At 37.5% G+C, this 21,536-nt stretch overlaps 2 protein-coding genes across 2 annotated transcripts; both read right to left on the bottom strand.

The window, feature by feature from the left end:
- Positions 1-2,954: 2,954 nt before the first annotated feature.
- Positions 2,955-3,991, bottom strand: LOC109564499 (olfactory receptor 4M1). Its single transcript, XM_019967930.2, has one exon. The coding sequence runs from the start codon at positions 3,989-3,991 to the stop codon at positions 3,050-3,052; it is 942 nt and encodes a 313-aa protein (XP_019823489.2). The 3' UTR covers positions 2,955-3,049.
- A 13,934-nt stretch (positions 3,992-17,925) lies between these two features.
- Positions 17,926-18,864, bottom strand: LOC109564291 (olfactory receptor 4S2-like). The gene has a single exon (XM_019967782.2). It carries the CDS (start codon positions 18,862-18,864, stop codon positions 17,926-17,928), a length of 939 nt encoding a protein of 312 aa, XP_019823341.2.
- Between the last annotated feature and the right edge of the window lie 2,672 nt (positions 18,865-21,536).

Raw genomic sequence — 21,536 nt, 5'->3', positions numbered from 1 at the left:
TGTCAGGATCTCACAGTTCTGATCCACTGGGCAACCTAGTCACTTACATGAAAGTGTCTGGTATCTAGGATGTTATATACACCTGGGGGCACTTGATAAACTACATTTTTGTTGCCTTCTGAGTTTTACTGAGGCAAATTTATGCCTGTTCTGCAGAGTGGTGAGAGTGTGCTCTGTCTGAACACATGGTCACATGTCTTGAGCCATTTCCCAGATGACTAATGATGTGCATTTTCTCACGAACATAACGATCATTTGTGTATTTCTTTTCTGAAGTGTCTGTTCCAATCTTTTTGGGGTGAGGGGTTGTGCTTAGCGGCTTACAGGATCTTAGTGCCCCAACCAGGGATTCAACTGGGGCCCCCTTCAGTAGGAGTCCTAACCACTGGACTACCAGGGAAATCCCCATTTAAATCTTTTTACTTGTTTTTCACAAGGAAAGTGATTAGGAGTTATTATGAAATTCCAAATTTCCCTCCCAGAGTATTATTTTCTTATTAATTTCATAATGGTATATTTTGATGAACAGTAATTTTTTATTTCTTAAGGTTTAATTTATCAATTGCGTGATTACAGCTTCTTTTGTGCTATTTAAGAAATCATTGCTTGTCCCAAATATGAAAAACAGAAAGCACTCATCTATGTTTTCTCCTAGGAGCTTTATAGTTCTAACTGCTACATTTAGATCTATGATCCAACTCCAAATTAATTTTGTGTGTGCAGTGAGCTTGATGTCCAAGTTCATTGTTTTCCATACGTGTATTCAGTTGCTCTAGCGTTATTTGTTTAAAACTTTCCTTTCTTGGTGAATTGTATATGTTTCTTTGACAAAAATCAGTTTACAATTTGTGTGAGTCTGCTTCTGCCTACTCTATTTTGGGCCATCAGTCTGTCTTCACATCAATACCATACTCTCTTGGTTAGTATAGCTTTTTAATGAACCAATCATGCTTATTAATGAAGCCTCCATAAAAACCCTGAAGGATAGATCTTTGGTCCTGTTTGGAGAATTTCCATATCCCAGAAACAGACTACCTCCACATGCTCCTGTACCAGGCTCCAAGCTCCTTTGTTAAGAACTTTACCCCATATATCTCTTCATCTGGCTGTTGATGCATATCCTTTGAAATCCTTTGTAGCAAGTTGTTAATGGTGAGTAAATAGGTTTCCCCATGTTCTGTGAGCTGTTCTAACAAATTGAACCTGAGAAAGGGATTGTGGGAACCTCTGATTTATAGCCAATCAGGCAGAAGCACAGATGACAACCTGGGCTTGCACCTGGCGTCTCAAGTGGAGATTGTTCCTGTGGAACTGAGCAGTTGACCTATGGAATCGATTCTGTTTCCAAGGAGACAGTGTCAGATTTGAGCTAAATTCTTGGACACCCTCCTGCAGTCCAGGAATTGCTTATTAGTGTGCGAAAGCTTCCGCACAAATGTGAGGGCTGGGAACCCCACTGTGACATCATAGGGAAAGCTTCCCAAAGCAAAGAACGGATGTTAAGTACCATTATTCCTTTCTATGTGCCTGAGGTGCACTGGATCTGGCACAGATTACCCCCTCAATAAATAGAATCCAGATAAAGAATAACCCTGGGATTATTTTAATCATTTATTTACACACATTCATTCCTGATACTGACAAGAACCTACTTCCCTCAAAATCTAATCATAGTACGTTATCAAAAGCATATGACTAAAGCTCAAAGCTCCCAAAATGCTCTTGCCCTTGGATGAAATGATCCATAGTTTTGAAATTGAAAAATTCATTTAAATTTTAAAAGTTGCATAAATGCAAACATTACAATCTTTTACATTCTGTAGCATGGTCAGTAATTGGGTTCTGAGTATTAGGGAATTAATTGGTCACTAACAAATAATTCACTAAAGAATTCTCACTAGAGAGTTAAAGAAAATTACAGAAATTATAGGTCTCTTCCATTTATATCTTAAAAAGAAACATAAAATGTGATTTAATAGTAAAGAACTCTTAATTATAGTGCTAACAAAAGCAACACACTACTAATTTAACTTTAACATAAATGGCAAAATAAGCAAATACAGAAGACATGAAGACTGACAAAAGAGGTGATTTTTAAAAAATCACACAGCTGGTTGTCTACCAATTCCAATCAACCTAGAATCCCTTTCCTCCAAGTCTGTTTTCACATTGGAGGGTGTAAGGAGACTGACTTTAAAAACTACTAGCTGACTAGCAACTTCCTCTGAGAGAGGAGTCTCACACAGTAATCAAACTACACTCAGCTATGAATTTATAAAATTTGTTTCCAACGTGTGACAAAATCTTGATTCCTGTCACCAATACTGTTGAGTGGTTACCACCTGGCATGAGTTGAAATGGCTTATATGAATAAATCCTCGCTTTCCATTCTGGAAAGAGGAAGACAATAAAGGAGTAAATAATCTATTTTTCCAATCCCAGGAAGATGGTTTACCAAACATCATCCCACTGGACTAAGACTGAAACATGATAATAATATTTAATTAGGTCACTTGGAGAAGAAAATGGCAACCCACTCCAGTATTCTTGCTTGGAAAATCCCATAGATAGAGGAGCCTGGCGGGATACAGTCCCTGGGGTCACAAAAGAGTGGGACACGACTTAGCAACTAAATAAAAACATAGTCTCTTGAAACTACTCATATTCATATACTAGCCACTTACTTCTTTGTATTCATAGTGGACACATCTCCCAGGTCTTATTAGTTTTATTATTTCTCAACATACATTCTCCTCAGAGCCAAACCCTCTCCAGAAAAGCCTCAATCAACAATTAGTGAAAATGTGTGTTTTAGCAGATCATTATTATATCTTAAATTCTGATAGTGATCTGCCAGAAATTTCAGGGAGAGTGTGAGTAAATTTATTTCCATCATAATTTCTTTGTTTTTTCACCAATTAGAGGGAAAACCTAGTGGGATTTAAGACCTCAGACAAAAGGAGGTAGCGAAAGCAGCAATACTACTATAAATACTTCTTTCTTTAGGACAAAAACCCTCAGAAGGACTATAGAAAATGCCATTTATCTTTCACTTCTCTTTGCATAAAATGTATCGGTTGACTAGCTTCCTCATGGCCATTTTTACTTCCTTGTTTCGCAGTGTGTAGATGATGGGATTAAGTAGAGGGAATATCACAGTATGGAACACAGACACCACTTTATCTAGGGAAAAAGAGTCAAATGGGCGAGCATAAATGTAGATGGATGGCCCAAACATTAGTACCACAATAGTGATGTGGGAGTAGCAGGTGGACATGGCCCGACTGGTACTCTCCCCTGAACCTGAGTGTTTCTTGAGCATCACCAGAAGGAAGGCATAGGATGTGAGAAGAGCAATGAAACACACTACAGAGATCAGACCACTGCTAAAGATCATCACTAACTCCTCCGGGAAGGTGTTGGCACAGGCAATCCGGACAACCTGTGTGATGTCACAGAAGTAACTGTCTAACTCATTAGGCCCACAGAAGGGAAGTCGAACAATGAGAGCTACCTGTATTGTAGAGTGAATGAAGCCCCCCATCCAGGAGAAAGCCACCAGAATACAGCAGAGACGTCGGTTCATGATGGTAGCATAGTGGAGGGGGCGGCAGATAGCAGCATATCGGTCAAAGGCCATCACCGTGAGCAGGAACATCTCTGAGGCCCCAACAAAGTGCAAGAAGAAGAGCTGAGCAATGCACCCACCAAAGGAAATGACCTTCCTTTCCACAAAGAAGTCTACAAGCATTTTAGGGGCTGTGATGGAAGAGTACCAAATGTCAAGGAAAGCCAGATTAGCCAACAGGAAATACATAGGTGAAGTCAGATGTGGGTCAAGCCTGATGGTGCAAATAATAAGAATATTTACTGGAATAATGAACAAGTAGAAGGACAGAAATATAACAAATAGTACAAGTTGCACCTCCCGAGCCTGGGATAGGCCAGTGAGAACAAATTCTGTCACCCTGGTGTAATTTGCAGTTTCCATTTCTTCACTTTTTTTCATAATATGGCTATGAAAAATAAAGAAATTGTTATTACTCCAAATAGCATTTAGCTGGAGTTACATCAACACTTTCAAAATCATCAAATCTGGTCTGCCATTAAGAGATTGTACTAGCATAAGTTTGGTTGCCTGATTTTGTATTGTATATACCAAGATAAGGAAAGAGTAAGTGATGATCTGAAAATTGGAAACATTGAAACCATACGAAATATGTCATATATCTGACACCAAAATATCAACTTCTTAGTATTATTTCTATTTTTTATGAAACTCAGAAATGCACTAATCCTTCCCCTAAACATCTACTATAGTAAGTGATATGTGCAGCTGCTTCCAAGTTTAGCCAAATTTTAGACTGGTAATAAAAGATGCAACCTGTTCTTTCTAGATTTTTGTGGTTGTTGTTGCTGTTAATGATGATGTGAAATCCAATCAATTTGAAAACTTGGGCTTATAGTCTAATATTGGGTGTGCTGATCTGATGATATTTTAGTTATAAACCATCAAAGAGATGCCAGAGCTTCAAGTTTAATGAATGGATATTTTTTTCCTTTAACCAAAACTTAGAGAACTTAACCCTTGGTTATATATAAACAACCACAAAATACAATGATACAGGGCCCTATATAAAAATTCTTTATGCAGATTACTCCATTGGCCATGCATTTTACCCCATTTCAGGTAGTTAAGAAGAAGATGAAGTAATTAAGCAATGGATATGCTTGCCACCCAAGCCGACCCATTCTGTCATTTCAAGCTGGCAGTGGGAATAAGATTATTGATAAAATTTTTCTTAAGGCCTAATGTTGAACCTGTTTCTATTAGATCTAACAAAACCACCAAATAAAACTAAGACAATCATTTACTTTACCAAATATGCTTCCTCTTTTAAGTAATGTAAAAACTGCCACACCAAAGTAACAATTTCTTGTGAACAACAACCAATGCCAAAGAGTTGCTTCTATTCTACTGATGTGCTGTTTTATAGTATTGCCTGTCCTCAGGAAATACATACACACAAAGGTTAGGGTTCTAGAAAACCAAATAGATACCACAGTGTCTGTGCACTAAAGCTTGTGTATAATATTAACCAAAGAAATTCAATGTTTCTACCATGGAACCTACAATCTCAACTCGTGCATAATTTTAACAAACACAGACTTCCAAATGCGTTATAAAAGCATTTTATTATAATGAAGGGATGGTTCATTACAAGTGAACACCTCTCTCCCCACATTCCCTCAAAAAACAGTGTTTGCAAGGAATTTGACACAAGAGGCAGAAAAACAAAAACGCCAAGGAAGGTCAGTGGAATTATTCAGTATTTAGCAAAGGGGAAATATTCTGACATTCATGAATAGCGCAGTACGGGTCCTCAGTGAGTTAAGTAATCATGTTAAATAAGATAGGAACATTTAAAATTCAGTTTAGAAATATTTTAATCAAAAGAAAGATAGATGCTGCTGCCAGTTTTCAATCCTCAACTTTCTTAAAAGAATGGTTATTCAGAAAGACATATTTCCTAGGATTTTTGAAAGCCACAGTGTTACAGTGTTACTGTACTTACTTGGAAAAGGTGCCCCATAGCCTCCATACTAAAAGCAGAGAAAAAATAAATAATTGTAAATTCACAGCATGCTATTCATTTGCACTCACTGATAAGTCAGCTATGAGTTTCCAACAATCAAAAGTGTCTCTATCAAAAGCATCCAGAACCTTATGATTACTTAGTTTACTTGGATATTTTGCTATTATGTTACACCATTTTCAAACATGTGGAATGATTGTTTGCTCTTCATAAAATAACTGCCTTCTTGTTACTAAAAGTAAATGAATATTTCAATGCAGTAAATACTATTACAAGACACTAAGTATTTTTAGTCTTCAAGGGGACACTGATATGATAATTCTGATTATTGTCACACAGGTCACACTTTCCTCCTCTGTCATATTCTGTACCTATCCCATCAAAAAGAAGAGAAAATGGCACTAATCTAGAAAGAATCTGGGTGAATGTGTGTTGACGTACTGGAAAGGCAAACATACGTCAGGTGTTATGAAATAGAAAGGATTATTTCACCAGAAAAAAATAATGTTAAAGAGATTTATTTTTGTACCTCAATGTCGGATATATGACATAAAATTAGAAACTAATAATATACACCTCATGAAGATAACTTACCTGACTTATTCCTTGGGGAAAAAAAAATAACAAAACATTTCATCCTTCCTTCATCCTTGGTGAATGCCTATCTCCTCCACTACTTACAACCAGCAAGTTACCAAACTCCCTACTCCCCAAGCCAGCACTCAGCTGCTACTCATAAAACACATACACAAATGCAGCACTCTATCAAGGACAAACCAACATATATATATATGTGTGTGTGTATATATATATATATATATATATACCCTACATGAACATGGCCATGGCCTGAATATTATAAAACCCACAACAATTCTGACCCTGGTCTGTATTTGTGATTTGTGCTGTGTGCTCAGTCGGTACTGTTGTGTCCCGCTTTGTGACCCTATGGACTGTACCCGCCAGGCTCCTCTGTCCATGGGATTCTCCAGGCAAGAATACTGGAGTGGGTTTCCGTGCCCTCCTGCAGGGGAGCATCCCAACTCAGGGATCAAACCCATGTCTCCTGCATCTCCTGCATCTCCTGCATTACTAGTGGATTCTTTACCTCCTGAGCCATCAGGGAAGCCCACATTTGTGATTTAATGTGTATCAAAGCAAAACTTCACACATGACATTGAAAGCTCTGTCTCAAAATGTGTAACTTCTGTCATTTCTATAAAGTGTTCACTTGTTTACCCAACAAATATTTAGGGAATACTGAATGATGCTGAGGCTGCAACTCCAGTACTTTGGCCACCTCATGCGAAGAGTTGACTCATTGGAAAAGACTCTGATGCTGGGAGGGATTGGGGGCAGGAGGAGAAGGGGACGACAGAGGATGAGATGGCTGGGTGGCATCACTGACTAGATGGACGTGAGTCTCAGTGAACTCTGGGAGTTGGTGGTGGACAGAGAGACCTGGCGTGCTGCGATTCATGGGGTCGCAAAGAGTCGGACACGACTGAGCGACTGATCTGATCTGACTACTTGTTAACAAATGAGAAGACAACAGTGAACAAAGGAGACTTTCTGCCTCATTGAGCTTCCATTTTAGAAATATATACAGATAAATTAGTGAACAATGAGTAAATGAAAGAAATAAAATAAATATCACTATTGATAGAAAAAGTAAATAAAAAGGGGAATTGTGGTTAAATAAATGATGGTGGCATGTGGTAAGGTGTAGTGGTGGCTTTCTTTAGGAAAGATTCTTTGAATTGGTGGCATTTCAATTAAATTTGATATTCAGGAGAAAAGTATTTTAGGAATATAGAACAACACATATAAAGAATGTGGCAAAAAAGAGAGTTTCTATGGACTCTAGAAGACCTGTGACTGATCGAAGAACAAACAGAATAGACTAGACAAAGACCAAGCATTTGGGTCCTTGTTAAGGAATTGGATTTGAGCAGCTTCCAGTATATTTTAGAGTAAAATCTAGAGAATGGCTGATTGCTATGTGAGTAAATTGAAGTGGAATTACATACAGGAAAAACGTTGTGATTTAATCTTTAACTTTAATCTTCAACAGCTATTTAGAGAAATGAATTGCCTCTTCAGAAAATATTTAGGATAGGCAACTGGCAGGATTTAATGTTCAATTGTATGTTATTGCCACACCACCAAAGTCAGCTGGAATGTGAGCACCATAATGACAAACTTTTTTTAAAAAAATGTATCTTTATGTCTTTTATGTCTGAAATGAGATTCATCTAGCACATTCTAGGTTCTTAATAAAATTTGACTGTCTGCCAAAAATACTTAGAAGTGTTGTGTCACGCTCTAAAAAATCTTGGGATTGTGCCAATAAAATCCAGAACAAGGAATTATGTTTGTGGGGAATTCTTGAAGGGAAATTCTTAGGGTAATCCATGGAGATTGAGTCAGGACATTTCTTCCTAAAGCCACCATTTAAGAGGGGTTAATGATTCCAAGCCGATAAGTTCTTACTCAGAGCAGTTGATCAAGAGGGTTTTATTTCATTCTGCGTTCACCCACCTATACCTCCTAAGCTTCTGGATGCAAGCCTGCTTGTTTTTTCTGGGGGGTTTGGGTGGGGGGAGGGGCTTTTTTTAAAGATAAAAATTTGATACATTAAGGTGTCCTACATGATGATTTGATATACATATACACTGTGAAATGATAACTACTTTCAAGCTATTAAATACATAATCACTTCCACATAGTTAGCATTTTTTCCTATGATGGGAGCACCTGAAATCTATTATGTTAGCAAATTTCCAATACCCCAATATAGCAGTATTAACTATAATCATCTTGTACATTGGATCTTTAGACTTGTTTATTCATTCTACATAACTGCAACTTTGTACATTTTGACCAGTATCTCCCTATTTCCCCCATCTCCCTACCTCTGATAACTACCATACTATTTTTAAATGGATAAAGAGATTATGATTTATGCATATACATCTATACACACTTATTATTCAGTGTTAAAAAAGGAGATCCTACCATTTATTTTGCAAAAAAAAAAAAAAAGGATGAAACTAGAGGATGTTATGCTAAAGAACATAGGCCAGACAAAGACAAAAAAAAATATTGCATAATCTTATCTGTAGAATCTTTAAAAAGTCTGCTGCTCCTTTAACAGTATCTTTTGAATTTCCATTCTGTGTTTACTCTGCAGGGATGAAGTATCTGGAGGATAACTTTGGAGATACCTAGGGGTACAGAGGCCCTCCCTATCAGTGGGTGAACTGTGAACTCTCCTCAAGGGAGCAAATGCTTTGGGGAAAAACAATAATCTGTGAAGAATTTCTTTGTTACTAACAATATAATGTTCATTCATGTACCTAGCCAAGCTCTCTATGGCCACATGGAGAATAGCTGTCTTGTCAATTTAAGTAACTTAGGGAGGCTTTCACATAGATCTTGAAATAGCAAAAGATTAAATAACTAAGTTACACTCATACTAGAGGCTTAAAAGAAATTAGCTATCATCTACAACTATTGTCCATTCTCTTTGCTTAAATGAGGATATTAATGAAGAAAGTAGTATCTCTGTGAGTAAAAGTCACCTATCCTAGCCCATCTTGATAACCAAAAGCAAAAAACTCACAACTGAAAGAAATGCTTTCAGATTGTACTTCAATAGCATTGAGTAGAAGGATTATGCTGTCACTGAGAAATGGGTGAAATGGAAGAGAAGGAAAGGTTATATTGATGAGAAGAAAGGAAGCTGTAAAAGAAAGAGGAAGTTATTATCCTGTATTTCTTCTGCAGATGAAAATAGCTCATCTTTATGGCTTACATTGCCACCAGTGGAATGTTAATTTAAAGGAAACAAAACAATTTTAAAAAAGAAAACTATTTATAAAATTTCAAGTTATGATTAATTGAAAACCATTTTATAGAGAAAAAAGGTACTTTAAAGCCTCTCAAACTTGCTAATTAGGGGAATATGGTACAGGTTGTGGAACAGAGCTTTCACTTTACTGAGCCATGGGCAAGAAGAGCAAAGAAAACACAGAAATGGAGACTAGGGTTTGCGGAGGGCCTGAAGGTAGGTACAGCAGGAAGGTACTAGATATTTAGAAACTTTAAAGATATAGGATGTTTATTTTTAGAGAGTATTCCACCTGAGTAAGATATGTGTTAGAGCACAACATTCAAAAAATACATTTTTATAACAATGGAATGAGGAATCAAGTCATTATTTAAAGGCTTTTATCTTTATAACTCTTCTAATGCTGCATACAAGCTCAATATTTTTTTTTAATTCTCCAAAATCTTCACAAAGAATCACATTTTAGAAAGTGTGGGATCTTTTTTTAATTTATTTTTTTTTAATCGGAGGAAAATTGCTTTACAATATTGTGTTGGTTTTTGCCATAACCTAGAGCCTCTTATACAAAAGTGTAAAAGAGGATCTCTTAACACTCACTCCAGTTTGAAAAGCAGCTGTAAAGAGCACTGAGCAATAATTGAGAGACTTGGCTTCTCATTAGAGATCAGCCACCAAAATCTGTGTGATGTTGGAAAGGTCATTGACTTCCCACTATGCCAGATTCTTCCTAACAACATAATGGATTTTAACAGTAGAATTTTAAGAAATCTTCTAGCTCTATAATCGTAAGATTCTCTGAAAATAAAAGTAGATTGAAAGTAAAGGTCCCAGAAAAGTTAATTAACAACTTTTTGTGGTTGGCACTTTGGAGGGACAGTAATGTAATCTTTCTGCACATGTCCACATATAAAAGAAATTTGAATTGATTTCTCCTACTTCCCAGATATCAAGCTCAACTATCCTCTTCTATAAGATAGTGAAGAGGTAGTATATGAAAAATTTTCCCCATATAGATGGGTATGTGGAGACCAAGCGCCCTGAGTCTCATACTTAAACCAGTAGCAGAAAATACCAAGATGTACTTCTCTCAATTTCCTATATACTCTGTTGCCCACAGTAAACTAGGGAAGAAAAAAGCCTTAGAATCAGTGAATGGCTGATCTCAGTATGAGTGTTTTGAGGATTATTTGCTGCTTGAGCATTTCTCGTATAATGGATTTAGATACGGAGCATCAGTGCCCTGGTTTGAAACACAGCTGACCACTTACTAGCTCCTGTAGCTCCTGTGATCCTGAATGACTCACTTCACTCTGCCTGAAATGCCCAATGGTGCAATGGAGATAATAAACATATCTTGTGCATAGGTATTATTGTAGGGATTAATGAGCTAATGTATACAAAACTCAGAAAAATGTCAGGCAAATAGCTCACACTTTCTTAAATTATTATCATTATTGCTGTTGCTGTCATTGTTATATTTCCCTAGCAAAATATCAAGTTCAATAGAGAAATTATCCTCCTAATATATGATTCCCAAAGTATTATCCTTAATATCTGTTTATACCTCTCTATTCCCAGCTACCATCCTTGGGCCTGGAAGACTAAGATCAAGTCTAGGAAATAGCTTAGAGAGGAGGACAAGAACATCTGATTTCTAGATGCTACCATCTCCTCCTGCTTTCCCCGAGACTACAGTCCTATGTGACTGTTGATACATCACTACTACTAAATCTGCCAGCTATTCTCAGAAGGCCTTCTTTCCAAAACACCTGGAAGTTTGCATGAATAATTTCTAACAAGCGCCATAGAAATTTGGGCTTCTATAGGAGTACTCTGTTCACATCTCCAATAACAATTTATCCATTGCATTGTAATTTTCAACTTGTATTTTGGCCAAAGTAAACAGAAACTCTGATCTCTTAAGGTCATGAAGCATGTCTCATTATACATCTCTCTAGTACTTTAGATTACTCCTAGCACACTAAGGTCTTTAATAAATGTTTATTGAATAAATAAATGAATGATTAAATCAATTTTAAGTGAATACATCAATGACTTATTAAGAAAAATTGTCAAATACTTCCAAATCTAATTGTTTTATTAACTCATTTGGTGTTTTTTTGATTCTGCTTCATGATTCCTGGCTTTGTTTCCTGGAGTCTTCTTTTGAGATTAAGAATCTCAAAAGAATTCATCTCCGAGAATCTTCTCTGAGAGTAAGAATGGTTGATCCTGTAGGTCGGAGATGACCAAAGTGTCTTCTCAGTGCCCCACTGAGCCTTTAGTTATGGAAATCAAGCAAAAGACATTGTTTGTCCAAGTCCATGCTTAAGATCTGGTCTATATGACCACCATGTTTTCCCTAAGATATTTCATTACCTGAGGCTTTCTGCTTCTTACCACTGTTCTCTGAGTATTTTACTTAATCATCCCCGCCAATATATTCACCCCAGTGTCTCAAAAATATAGTGGTTTATGCAATTATTCCAGCACCATTTTTCTACCTACCAATCAGAGGTGCCAGTCTTGGTGTAGTCAGGAACTACAGACGGGGGAGAAGGTGCCTCTTTCCCCATCCACAACAGAAAGCTTTGTCTTCTATATTTTGGTGTATGTCAGTTCCTTCCCTGATGTATCAATGAGCTAACTATCACTGCAGCTTGTGACTAAGAAAACTGATTCTCAGGAGGCCAGGGCCAGCCAGCTAGGAATCAAAACCCTGAGGGAATAATTTAAAAGTTAATGTGTATTTCACCCAAAGAGCATGGAAACACAACTTCTGAATTGCCCATACCAAGTGAAATGGCTAAGGATCAGAGGTGGAAAATGTGTGATATGCCTTCTAGAGCATGACATTCATTTCTAATTTTCCTATCCTATAGAACTATATCACTTAGAGATACTGGATCATTAGGAAAACAGGGACCTGTCCAAACCATTATTGCTGTTAAGTCCCACTTCAGTCGTGTCCGACTCTGTGCGACCCGGTAGAGGGCAGCCCACCAGGCTCCCCCATCCCTGGGATTCTCCAGGCAAGAACACTGGAGTGGGTTGCCATTTCCTTCTCCAGTGCATGAAAGTGAAAAGTGAAAGTGAAGTCGCTCAGTCATGTCCGAGGTTAAACACAGAAATTTTCAAAAACTTTGTTTTAAATAGTTGAAAACCACTTCACTTTCTTCCAAGTTTTTAGTAAAGGTACATGAAGATACGAAATAATACAAGTGTCAGGTTACCTATAAATTTTGACAAAAATAAATGACCACTAAAATAGTAGAAAAAATAACATGCTTCTTACCATCTTTTTTTTTTTTTTTGGAAGACTTCCTAACTCCATTTCATTGGGCAAGTTACTATCTCTTAGAACTTAATTTTTCTTATCTGGGAACTAGAGATGCTAAGAACGTATAAAATTGCTATGAAGTAAAATTGAAAAGCCATATGTGACCAGTCCAGCACAGAGTCTGGTGCATATTAGAGGCATAAATTGTAACCATGACAATGAAAAAACAAAAGAAATAATGAGAGTGTCAATAAGACTAATAGATAATGTATTCCAAATTCAAGTGAGAATAAACATTGGTTAACAAGAAAACACTGCCAAATTGACTGTATTAAAAATCTACCTAAATTTTAGCATGTGGCATGCCCTAGGACTGCTTCATGAAATAGAGACCAGTTGAAGAGTTCATGGCAGTTGCCCTAGACCAGAGAACCTGAATCACCATCCTCTTTCCCTTCCAAATGTTCTTTGAAGGAAAAACAGTCACAACGATGTAATTCTAGTGACAAATTAGGAAAAGTTCGAGGTAGATCTGGAGAAGGCAATGGCACCCCACTCCAGTACTCTTGCCTGGAAAATCCCATAGGCAGAGGAGCGTGGTAGGCTGCAGTCCATGGGGTCGCTAAGAGTCGGACTCGACTGAGTGACTTCACTGTCACTTTTCACTTTCATGCACTGGAGAAGGAAATGGCAACCTATTCCAGTGTTCTTGCCTGGAGAATCCCAGGGACGGGGGAGCCAGGTGGGCTGCCATCTATGGAGTCGCACAGAGTAGGATACGACTGAAGCGATTAGCAGCAGCAGCAGCAGAGGTCGATCATACCTAGTCTGTACAGGTATGGTGCCATAAATGCAAGTTGAGGGAGGAAGGATTGTGACAGGAAGGCAGGCTGGAAGATTCATCTTTCTTGTGTCAGATTTGCTTAGCAATGAGTTCAGCAGTTAAAGTAAGAGAAAGACAGATCAATAACAAAGTAGGAGTGTGCAAATTTAAATCATGTCAGTCCCTGGAAACTGGACTAGTTGCTAAAATTTGTTCTTCAGGTATATTTTTGCGAAGATTATAGAGACATCCAAGCAGGATATAGAGTCTAAGTACTTAAGTCCTTATTTGAGATTGAATTAAAATAAAATAAGTAGTATGAGATTAATAGAAAAGCAATTAGAAACAATGGAAAGGAAAAGTGTGAAAGTTTAAACAAAAGACAACACATGTAGAAAAATGCTCTAAACAATTTTTTTATTAAAAAGAAAGCTTTAGGTTTACATCATTATACAAATAATTTAATTCCCGCTTTTACAAATAGTATCTTTTATGTTATTGCTTTGGCTAAATATTCATACAAATTTGACTGACAAACATGAGAGTAGATATCCATTTTCATTTCTAATTATATTTGCAGACTCTAAAATTTGCAATATTTTAGCCAACTTTAGCATGAAAATTAATGAACAAAATTAACGCCCAATTTAAAAAGCACAAAGGACTTATATGACTAAATGACAATTTCTGCTGGAATACATGAATAATTTGAATAAATAGAAAGAAATAACATAGTCTTGAGTAGACAAAAGTAATACTGAAAAACAATAATTTTCCTTAATAAACTTAGTACAAAGCATACTGAACATATTTTGGGGATACTAAAAGAATTATTTCAAATCTGAAAAGAAATATGCTAAAAAAAAATCAAGATGTTTTGTAATGCCAAAAATAAACTATCATGGGGCATTGTCATCCAAGTAGAAAGAACTATTAAAAGAATAAATACAGTAATCTATCTGAGAAATAATAAAATTCAGTAGTCAGCACCATAGATTTTGGTCTCAAATTAAGTTGGAGATGACAAATAATTTAATAAGTTGTGTTGAAACAACTTTCTGACCACTTTTGAAAAAGTAAAATTAGATTTTGTGCCTTATGTGTCCCTGCTCAGTCGATTTAGTCGTGTCCAACTCTGTGACCCTATGGATTGTAGCCCACCAGGTTTCTCTGTCCATGGAATTCTCCAGGCAAGAATACTGCAGTAGGCTGCCATGCCCCGCTCCAGGGGATCTTCCCCACCCGGGGATGGAACCTGAGCCTCCTGCATTGCAGGCAAATTCTCTACTGCTGTGTCACACGGGAAGCCCTTTATACCTTATACCTACATAAATTTAAAAAGAGTTATATTAAGTTAAAGAAGCACTTTAAAACACTAAAGAAAAGACAAGCTCAAAATTTTTAAAAATGTGTTGAGAAACTACAAACATTTCAGGTGGGCTAAAGTTTAAGTAAACATACCATACATGAGGCAATGGCACCCCACTCCAGTACTCTTGCCTGGAAAATCTCATGGACGGAGGGGCCTGGTGGGCTGCAGTCCATGGGGTCGCACAGAGTCGGACACGACTGAAGCGACTTAGCAGCAGCACCATACATACATACACTGAGGTTTAGCTTATGCTTCTAATTTTATTAGGCTTCCCTGGTGGCTCAGCTGTAAAAGAATCTGCCCTCAAAGTTGGAGACTCAGGAGACTGAGGGTTCTATTCCTGGGTCAGGAAAATCCCCTGGAGTAAGAAATGGCAACCCACTCAGTATTCTTGCCTGAAAAATTCCAAGGACAGAGGAGAGTGGCCAGCTGCAGTCTATGGGGTCACAAAGAGTTGGACACAACTGAGCATGCACACACACCTGATTTTATTATTCAAGGACATAAAATCTAATTGGAAGGAAGGTGACAACATACAGCATTATTCTTTTGGTGTCCTGACCACCAAATTCTGATATTTGTGTGTGGAGGAGGTTCACCCCTACACATTCAACACACAGTGCTCTGAAAACCAGCTGAGTGTCCCTACAATTTAACTCAGTTCAGACACTATTTACCCTGAGAAGGCATATCCCACAGGTTAAGGGTTTTGTCTTAACAAGGCTGATCTTCCCACACACACACAGCTCAGATGTCAATTGAGTGTAACCTGTGCTTCTACCAACCAGCAAGAAATTAAAGGTTCCCTTGACCCCCTCCCTGGTTTCAGTTAATTTGCTGGAGTGACCCACAGTACTCAAAAACACTGACTTTACTGACACTGGTTTATGGTTTATTATAAAAGTTATAACTTAGGAGCAACCAGATAGGAGAGATACATATGATAGGCTAGGGGGAAAGGAAGCAGAGTTTTCATGCCCTCTACAGAGAGCCCCTCTACCAGCACCGCTGCATGTTCACCAACCTATAAGCTCTCTGAACCTAATCCTTTTGGGCTTTTATGGAGGCTTCATTACATAGTCATGATTTATTAAATAATTGACCATTGTTGATTGAGTCAGCCTCCAGACCTCTCCCCTATCCGAGGCCAAGGAGTAAGACATGAAAGTTCCAGCTCTTTCATCATAAGGTTAGTTCTCCTGCCAATCAGCCCCATCCTGTCCATGGGTGCTTTCCAAAAGTCAGCTCATTAAATATTATATCATCACATTTCATTAGCATAACAAAAATACTTTTATAGCTTTCATTACCAGGAAATTCCAAGGGTTTTAGGAGCTCTGTGTCAGAAGTGAAGACAAAGACCAAATATATATTTTCCATTATAAACCACAATTTCACAACTAAAAGTGTAATTCCCCTTGACTCCAGAACCCCTAATACTGACAATACAGTGCACCATTGGTAGTTTCACCTAAGAGCTTAAATACTAAACTCTAAGTTTTATAAAATAGGGGCCCAATTTCATTCTTTTGAATGTGGATTATCCAGCTTTTCCCAGCACCATTAACTGAAGACACTATTCTTTTTTCATTGCATATTCTTGGTGCTTTTTCAAAAATCCATTAATCATATATACACAGGTTTGTTTCTGGGCTTTCTGTTCTATTCCATTGATCTGTTTCTGTATCAATATCATATAATTTTGATTACCATAGTTTGGTATATAGTTTGCAATCAGGAAGTATGAGGCTGCCAGTTTCTTCTTTCTGGAGGTTTTTTAACTATTTACTCTCTCTCAAGATTCCAAAAGCATTTTAGACTTGTGTTTTGTATTTCTGTAAAAAAAAAAAAAAAATGCCACTGGAATTTTGATAGGGATTGTGTTGAATCTGTAGATTACTTTGGGTAATATGGACATCTTAACAATATGGTTAAGACATTTTAGTCTTCTGATCTATGAATATGGAATTATTTTTCCATTTAATTGTATCTTCTTCAATATCTTTCACTAATGTCATACACTTTGCAGTGTACAGATCTTTCATGGTTAAATTTAATCCTAAATATTGTGAGGGACAGCCCATGGGGTTGCAAAGAGTCAGACATGACTTAGCAACTCAATGACAAATTGTCAGAAAGGGGGATATTTCCCCCTTTACCCTTCTACCGTCTTAAATTCTTGTGGCTGGACTAATAATAAAATTGACACAAGACAGATTAACAGGAGAAAAAGAAACATTTTAATTCATGCACATGGAGGTCTCATAGAAATGGGACCGAAAAAAGTGGCCAAGGCCAGCATCTTTTATACTTTTTGAACAAAGAAACACATTCATGAGGAATTAACAGGACAAATACATGTATATATATATAGGCTCTGGGTGTTTAATTAGTGAAATATCTAAATCTAGTCTGGACTTGGGATACTCAATTATAGTAATCAGGTTTGTTTACACAGGTTTCTCACCTGGATTCCCATCTCTGGCAGTAAGGTTGTCCTACCTCCACATGAGAGGTTTACTGCCTGATTTGGGGAAACAAAGGAGGATCAGATAAAGGAAGGCAGGAGGGAAGGGAAAACAGCAGGGAAGGAGGAGGGAGAGAGAGAAGGGGATAGGAAGGCAGCTCCTAGGAAGATGGACTTTTTTAAAGAGAAATTATCCAGTTCCTCAGAGATAACTTTTTCTTGTAACTCCATTCTAAACTATTGAATTATATCTTAAGACTGTTGGATTTGAACTGAAGGGATCTAACGTATTAAATGAGATATGAGCAGAAGTGTTTACTCTTCCACTCTAGAAATAAGCGAGGATAAGCCTAGCCAGTATGGAAAGGTTTGTTTTGCTCACCTAGAAGCAGAAAGATAAAATAGCCTCAAATTATTCCCTTTTAAAAGAGAACTATGACATAGTTGAATGTTAGAGACTATTCCTTAAAATTATTAATAAGTTAAGGGCCTTGGAAGGTATCAACTAATTCTGATTTTGTAATTCTAACAAACTATGCCTTCTGCTTTTCCTTCAAGGAGACTTTGTGATTCCACACCCGATTCATGGCATTCTTTACATCCTTATTCCTCAGAGTGTAGATGAGTGGGTTTAGCATCGGGGTGATGGTAGTATAGAACACAGACACAGCCTTATCCAGTGGGAAAGTGGTGGATGGACGGAGGTAAATAAAGATACAAGGGACAAAGAAGGAAGTTACTACAGTGAAGTGAGATCCACAGGTAGAGAGAGCCTTGCGCCGGCCCTCAGCAGACTGCTTCCGAAGACTGACTAAAATGACTGTGTAGGAGGCCAGAAGAATGAGGAAACACCCCAGGGAGATGAGACCACTATTGGCAATCACCAACATGTTTGCTAGGGTTGTGTCAGCGCAGGCAAGTTTTAGAACTGGGTGGACATCGCAAAAGTAGTGGTCAATGATCTGAGAGCTGCAGAAGGGTAACTGAAAGGTCAGGAGGGTCTGAACAAAGGAGTGAGCCAGGGCTCCCAGCCAGGACAGTGATGCCAGCAGGGTGCAAGCAGTGGTACTCATGATGTTGGCATAACGGAGCGGTTGGCAGATGGCAGCATAACGGTCAAAAGCCATGACAGTCAAAACAAAAATCTCAGTACAACCAAAAAAGTGGAAGGTAAACATCTGAGTTACACAGCCCCAGTAGGAAATAATCTTTTTCTCAGAAACAAAGTCTGCAATCATCTTGGGTGCTGTGGCTGAGGAATAGGCAATGTCCACAAAGGACAAGTTACTGAGGAAGAAATACATGGGTGTATGAAGCCGGGGATCAGAAAAAACCATGAGCAAAATGAGCAGGTTTCCCCCCAGGATCACCATATAGAAGAGGAGGAATAGAGCAAAGAGTATCAGCTGCATTCCAGGATCTTGGGAAAGTCCTAAAAATATAAACTCGGAAACATTGTTGACTACTTCCATGGAGATCCAGGCAGAACTGGTTGAGTGGCTCTGGTTCTCTACAAAAATAAATGTTATAAACCACTGTAAGCGAGTAAAGCCTAACAGGAACAGCCTTCTGAAAACATTTGAAAGTGAAAGAAAGTGAAAGTGAAATTGAAGTCCCTCAGTCGTGTCCGACTCTTTGCGACCCCATGGACTATAGCCTACCAGGCTCCTCTGTCCATGGGATTTTCCAGGCAATAGTACTGGAGTGGATTGCCATTTCCTTCTCCAGGGGATCTTCTCGACCCAGGGATCGAACCTGGATCTCCCTCATTGTAGACGGATGCTTTACCATCTGAGCCACCAAGTGATGTTAAATATAGCAGAGGAAAATATTAATATTTCTTGAGTATAGTTCATGGATATTTTTTCTTACCACATTATTGACTCCCATTTGATTTTCTATTATGCTTAGACCTACAGTTCCTTTCTCCCAATTGTTTTCCTTCATAATCATCCTGTCCCTCTCTCTCAGTCTCTCTCTCTCTGATCTCACACTGCCCACTCCCACATCAGAAATTCTCTTTGGTATGAAAACACTTTATTAAATGGATAAATTAATTTTTGAGGCTAAAGATACAAGCAAGGAGTTAGCATTTTAGATTTGACGTCTAAAATTCCTATGAGCCTTTTAATATAATATATACAGACCAACTTTACAAGAATAACATTCTATTTAGTCAAGTAAGAATGACTCAGTTTCTAGTTTCTAAATTAGGTTGGAAGTTTCAGTGCAATTAAAAATGAAATTACTTTTAGTGACTGAGAACAACATATACATTGACTCCCTGGCTCACCAACAACCTACGCTTGTAAATTTACTTTGGAAGAGTTTGAATCCTAATCTTTGACCTGCATAAAGAAGTTCAGCTTCACTTGCCAGTAAGGAATACATCAAACTATACAGAGAAATACTTTGTCCTATGTATTGGATAGAATACAATACAATCCAAAGTATTTTACATAGGAAAATACTTTGTCCTATGTGATGGCTCAGATGGTAAAGAATCCACCTACAGTGCAGGAGACCTGGATTCAATTCCTGGATCAGGAAGATCCCCTGGAGAAGGGAATGGCTATCCACTTCAGTATTCTTGCTTGGAGAATTCCATAGACAGAGGAGCCTGGTGGGCTACAGTTTATGGGGTGAAAAGAATCAGACACGAATGACTAGCATACACATTTTGTGCTAAAGAGTTGAAAAATTTTTAAATTACTAAAACTTTTATCATCCTTAATACTTTTGCCTTAAAAAGCCCCAGATACCTCTTTGCCCTTGCAATTATAGTTAAGAATTAGGAATAAAATGTCCCATACAGATAATGGTAGTAAGTGTATTTTACAATTGTATAAATTGTTTTACAGGTTACATACAGAAGTGCTTAAGGCATACAGAAAAAGTACTGGATAAAATAATCAGAGATGAATTCTTGAAAGAGATGAATCAAGAGACAAAATTTAAAGATCCTCAGAATGAAAATGGCTCCTCTGAATTATGCAAATGTTTTCTCTGAATCAAACCTCTTTCTTCATGGATAGTGGAAAGAGCACTGCCCATAGCTGAGTGATTTGAGTACCCTCACCAACTGTTAACTTTGGGTAAATCTACTTACTTTCTCTGAATATTTGTTTTCTCATCTATAAAAGATGGATGATAAAGTTTTGGCCTCACAAAGCTGTTATAGAAATAAAATGAGATCATCTATATAACATTTTTGTATTTATGAAGTGCTTTACCTTATAATTTGATTCTATGAAGTGAAATCTCTCTAGTAGGTAGATTTGTAATTTGATGTAGTCAGTAATTATATTAAAGCTATATAGACAACTAAGAGACAATACTAAAATTCATATCTAACTTTATTCCTGAGACAATAAACCATAATGTCTGTTTATTTTCATTGTAGAAATACTATTAGTAATGGTTATTATGAACTATTAAGCACTTTTCTGTGTGCAGGATTGTATGCTAAACGATTATCTTATGTTACCTCATTTTATCCTCACAATGTGTGTGTGCTCAGTTGTGTCCAGCTCTTTGTGACCCCATGAATTGTAGCCCACCAAGCTCCTCTGTCCATGGAGTTTTCCAGGCAAGAATACTGGAGTGGGTTGCCATGCACTCCTCCAAGGGATCTTCCTGGCCCAGGGATCGAGCCCAAGTCTCCAGCATTGCAGGTGTATTCTTTACCACTGAGCAGAAGGGGCTGACATTTGAATTGTTTTATTCTGATCCTAGAACCCACAAAATACACAAGCTCTTAAATAAATGATGAAAGACAGAATAATAAAAAATGATAGATAATTGATAATGATAGATTGATGATTATAGATATAGATGGACAGATAGATGATAAATAGATCAGAGAAAGATAAACTGCTCATGAAAAAACAATTGCATTTAAAAAACAATTGCTCTGTTATGGTGTAAAGCCCTTTGGTAGGAAGATATGCTCTGTGTCCTTAAATCTTCAAATACTCTGTGACACTGTAACAGTAAAGCCAACCTGTACTCAGTTATCACCAGCTGGTAAGATCATAAGGATTGAAAAATATTTAGATAATAAGAGAAAACACTTATCTTGTACTTACTATGTGCCAGTTATTGCTCACATTTAGTTCTCATACAAATCTTATGAGATAGGCTA

The sequence above is a fragment of the Bos indicus genome, chromosome 10, assembly GCF_029378745.1.
Source record: "Bos indicus isolate NIAB-ARS_2022 breed Sahiwal x Tharparkar chromosome 10, NIAB-ARS_B.indTharparkar_mat_pri_1.0, whole genome shotgun sequence".
Taxonomy (NCBI): domain Eukaryota; kingdom Metazoa; phylum Chordata; class Mammalia; order Artiodactyla; family Bovidae; genus Bos; species Bos indicus.
This window is presented reverse-complemented; position numbering and strand designations above follow the sequence as displayed.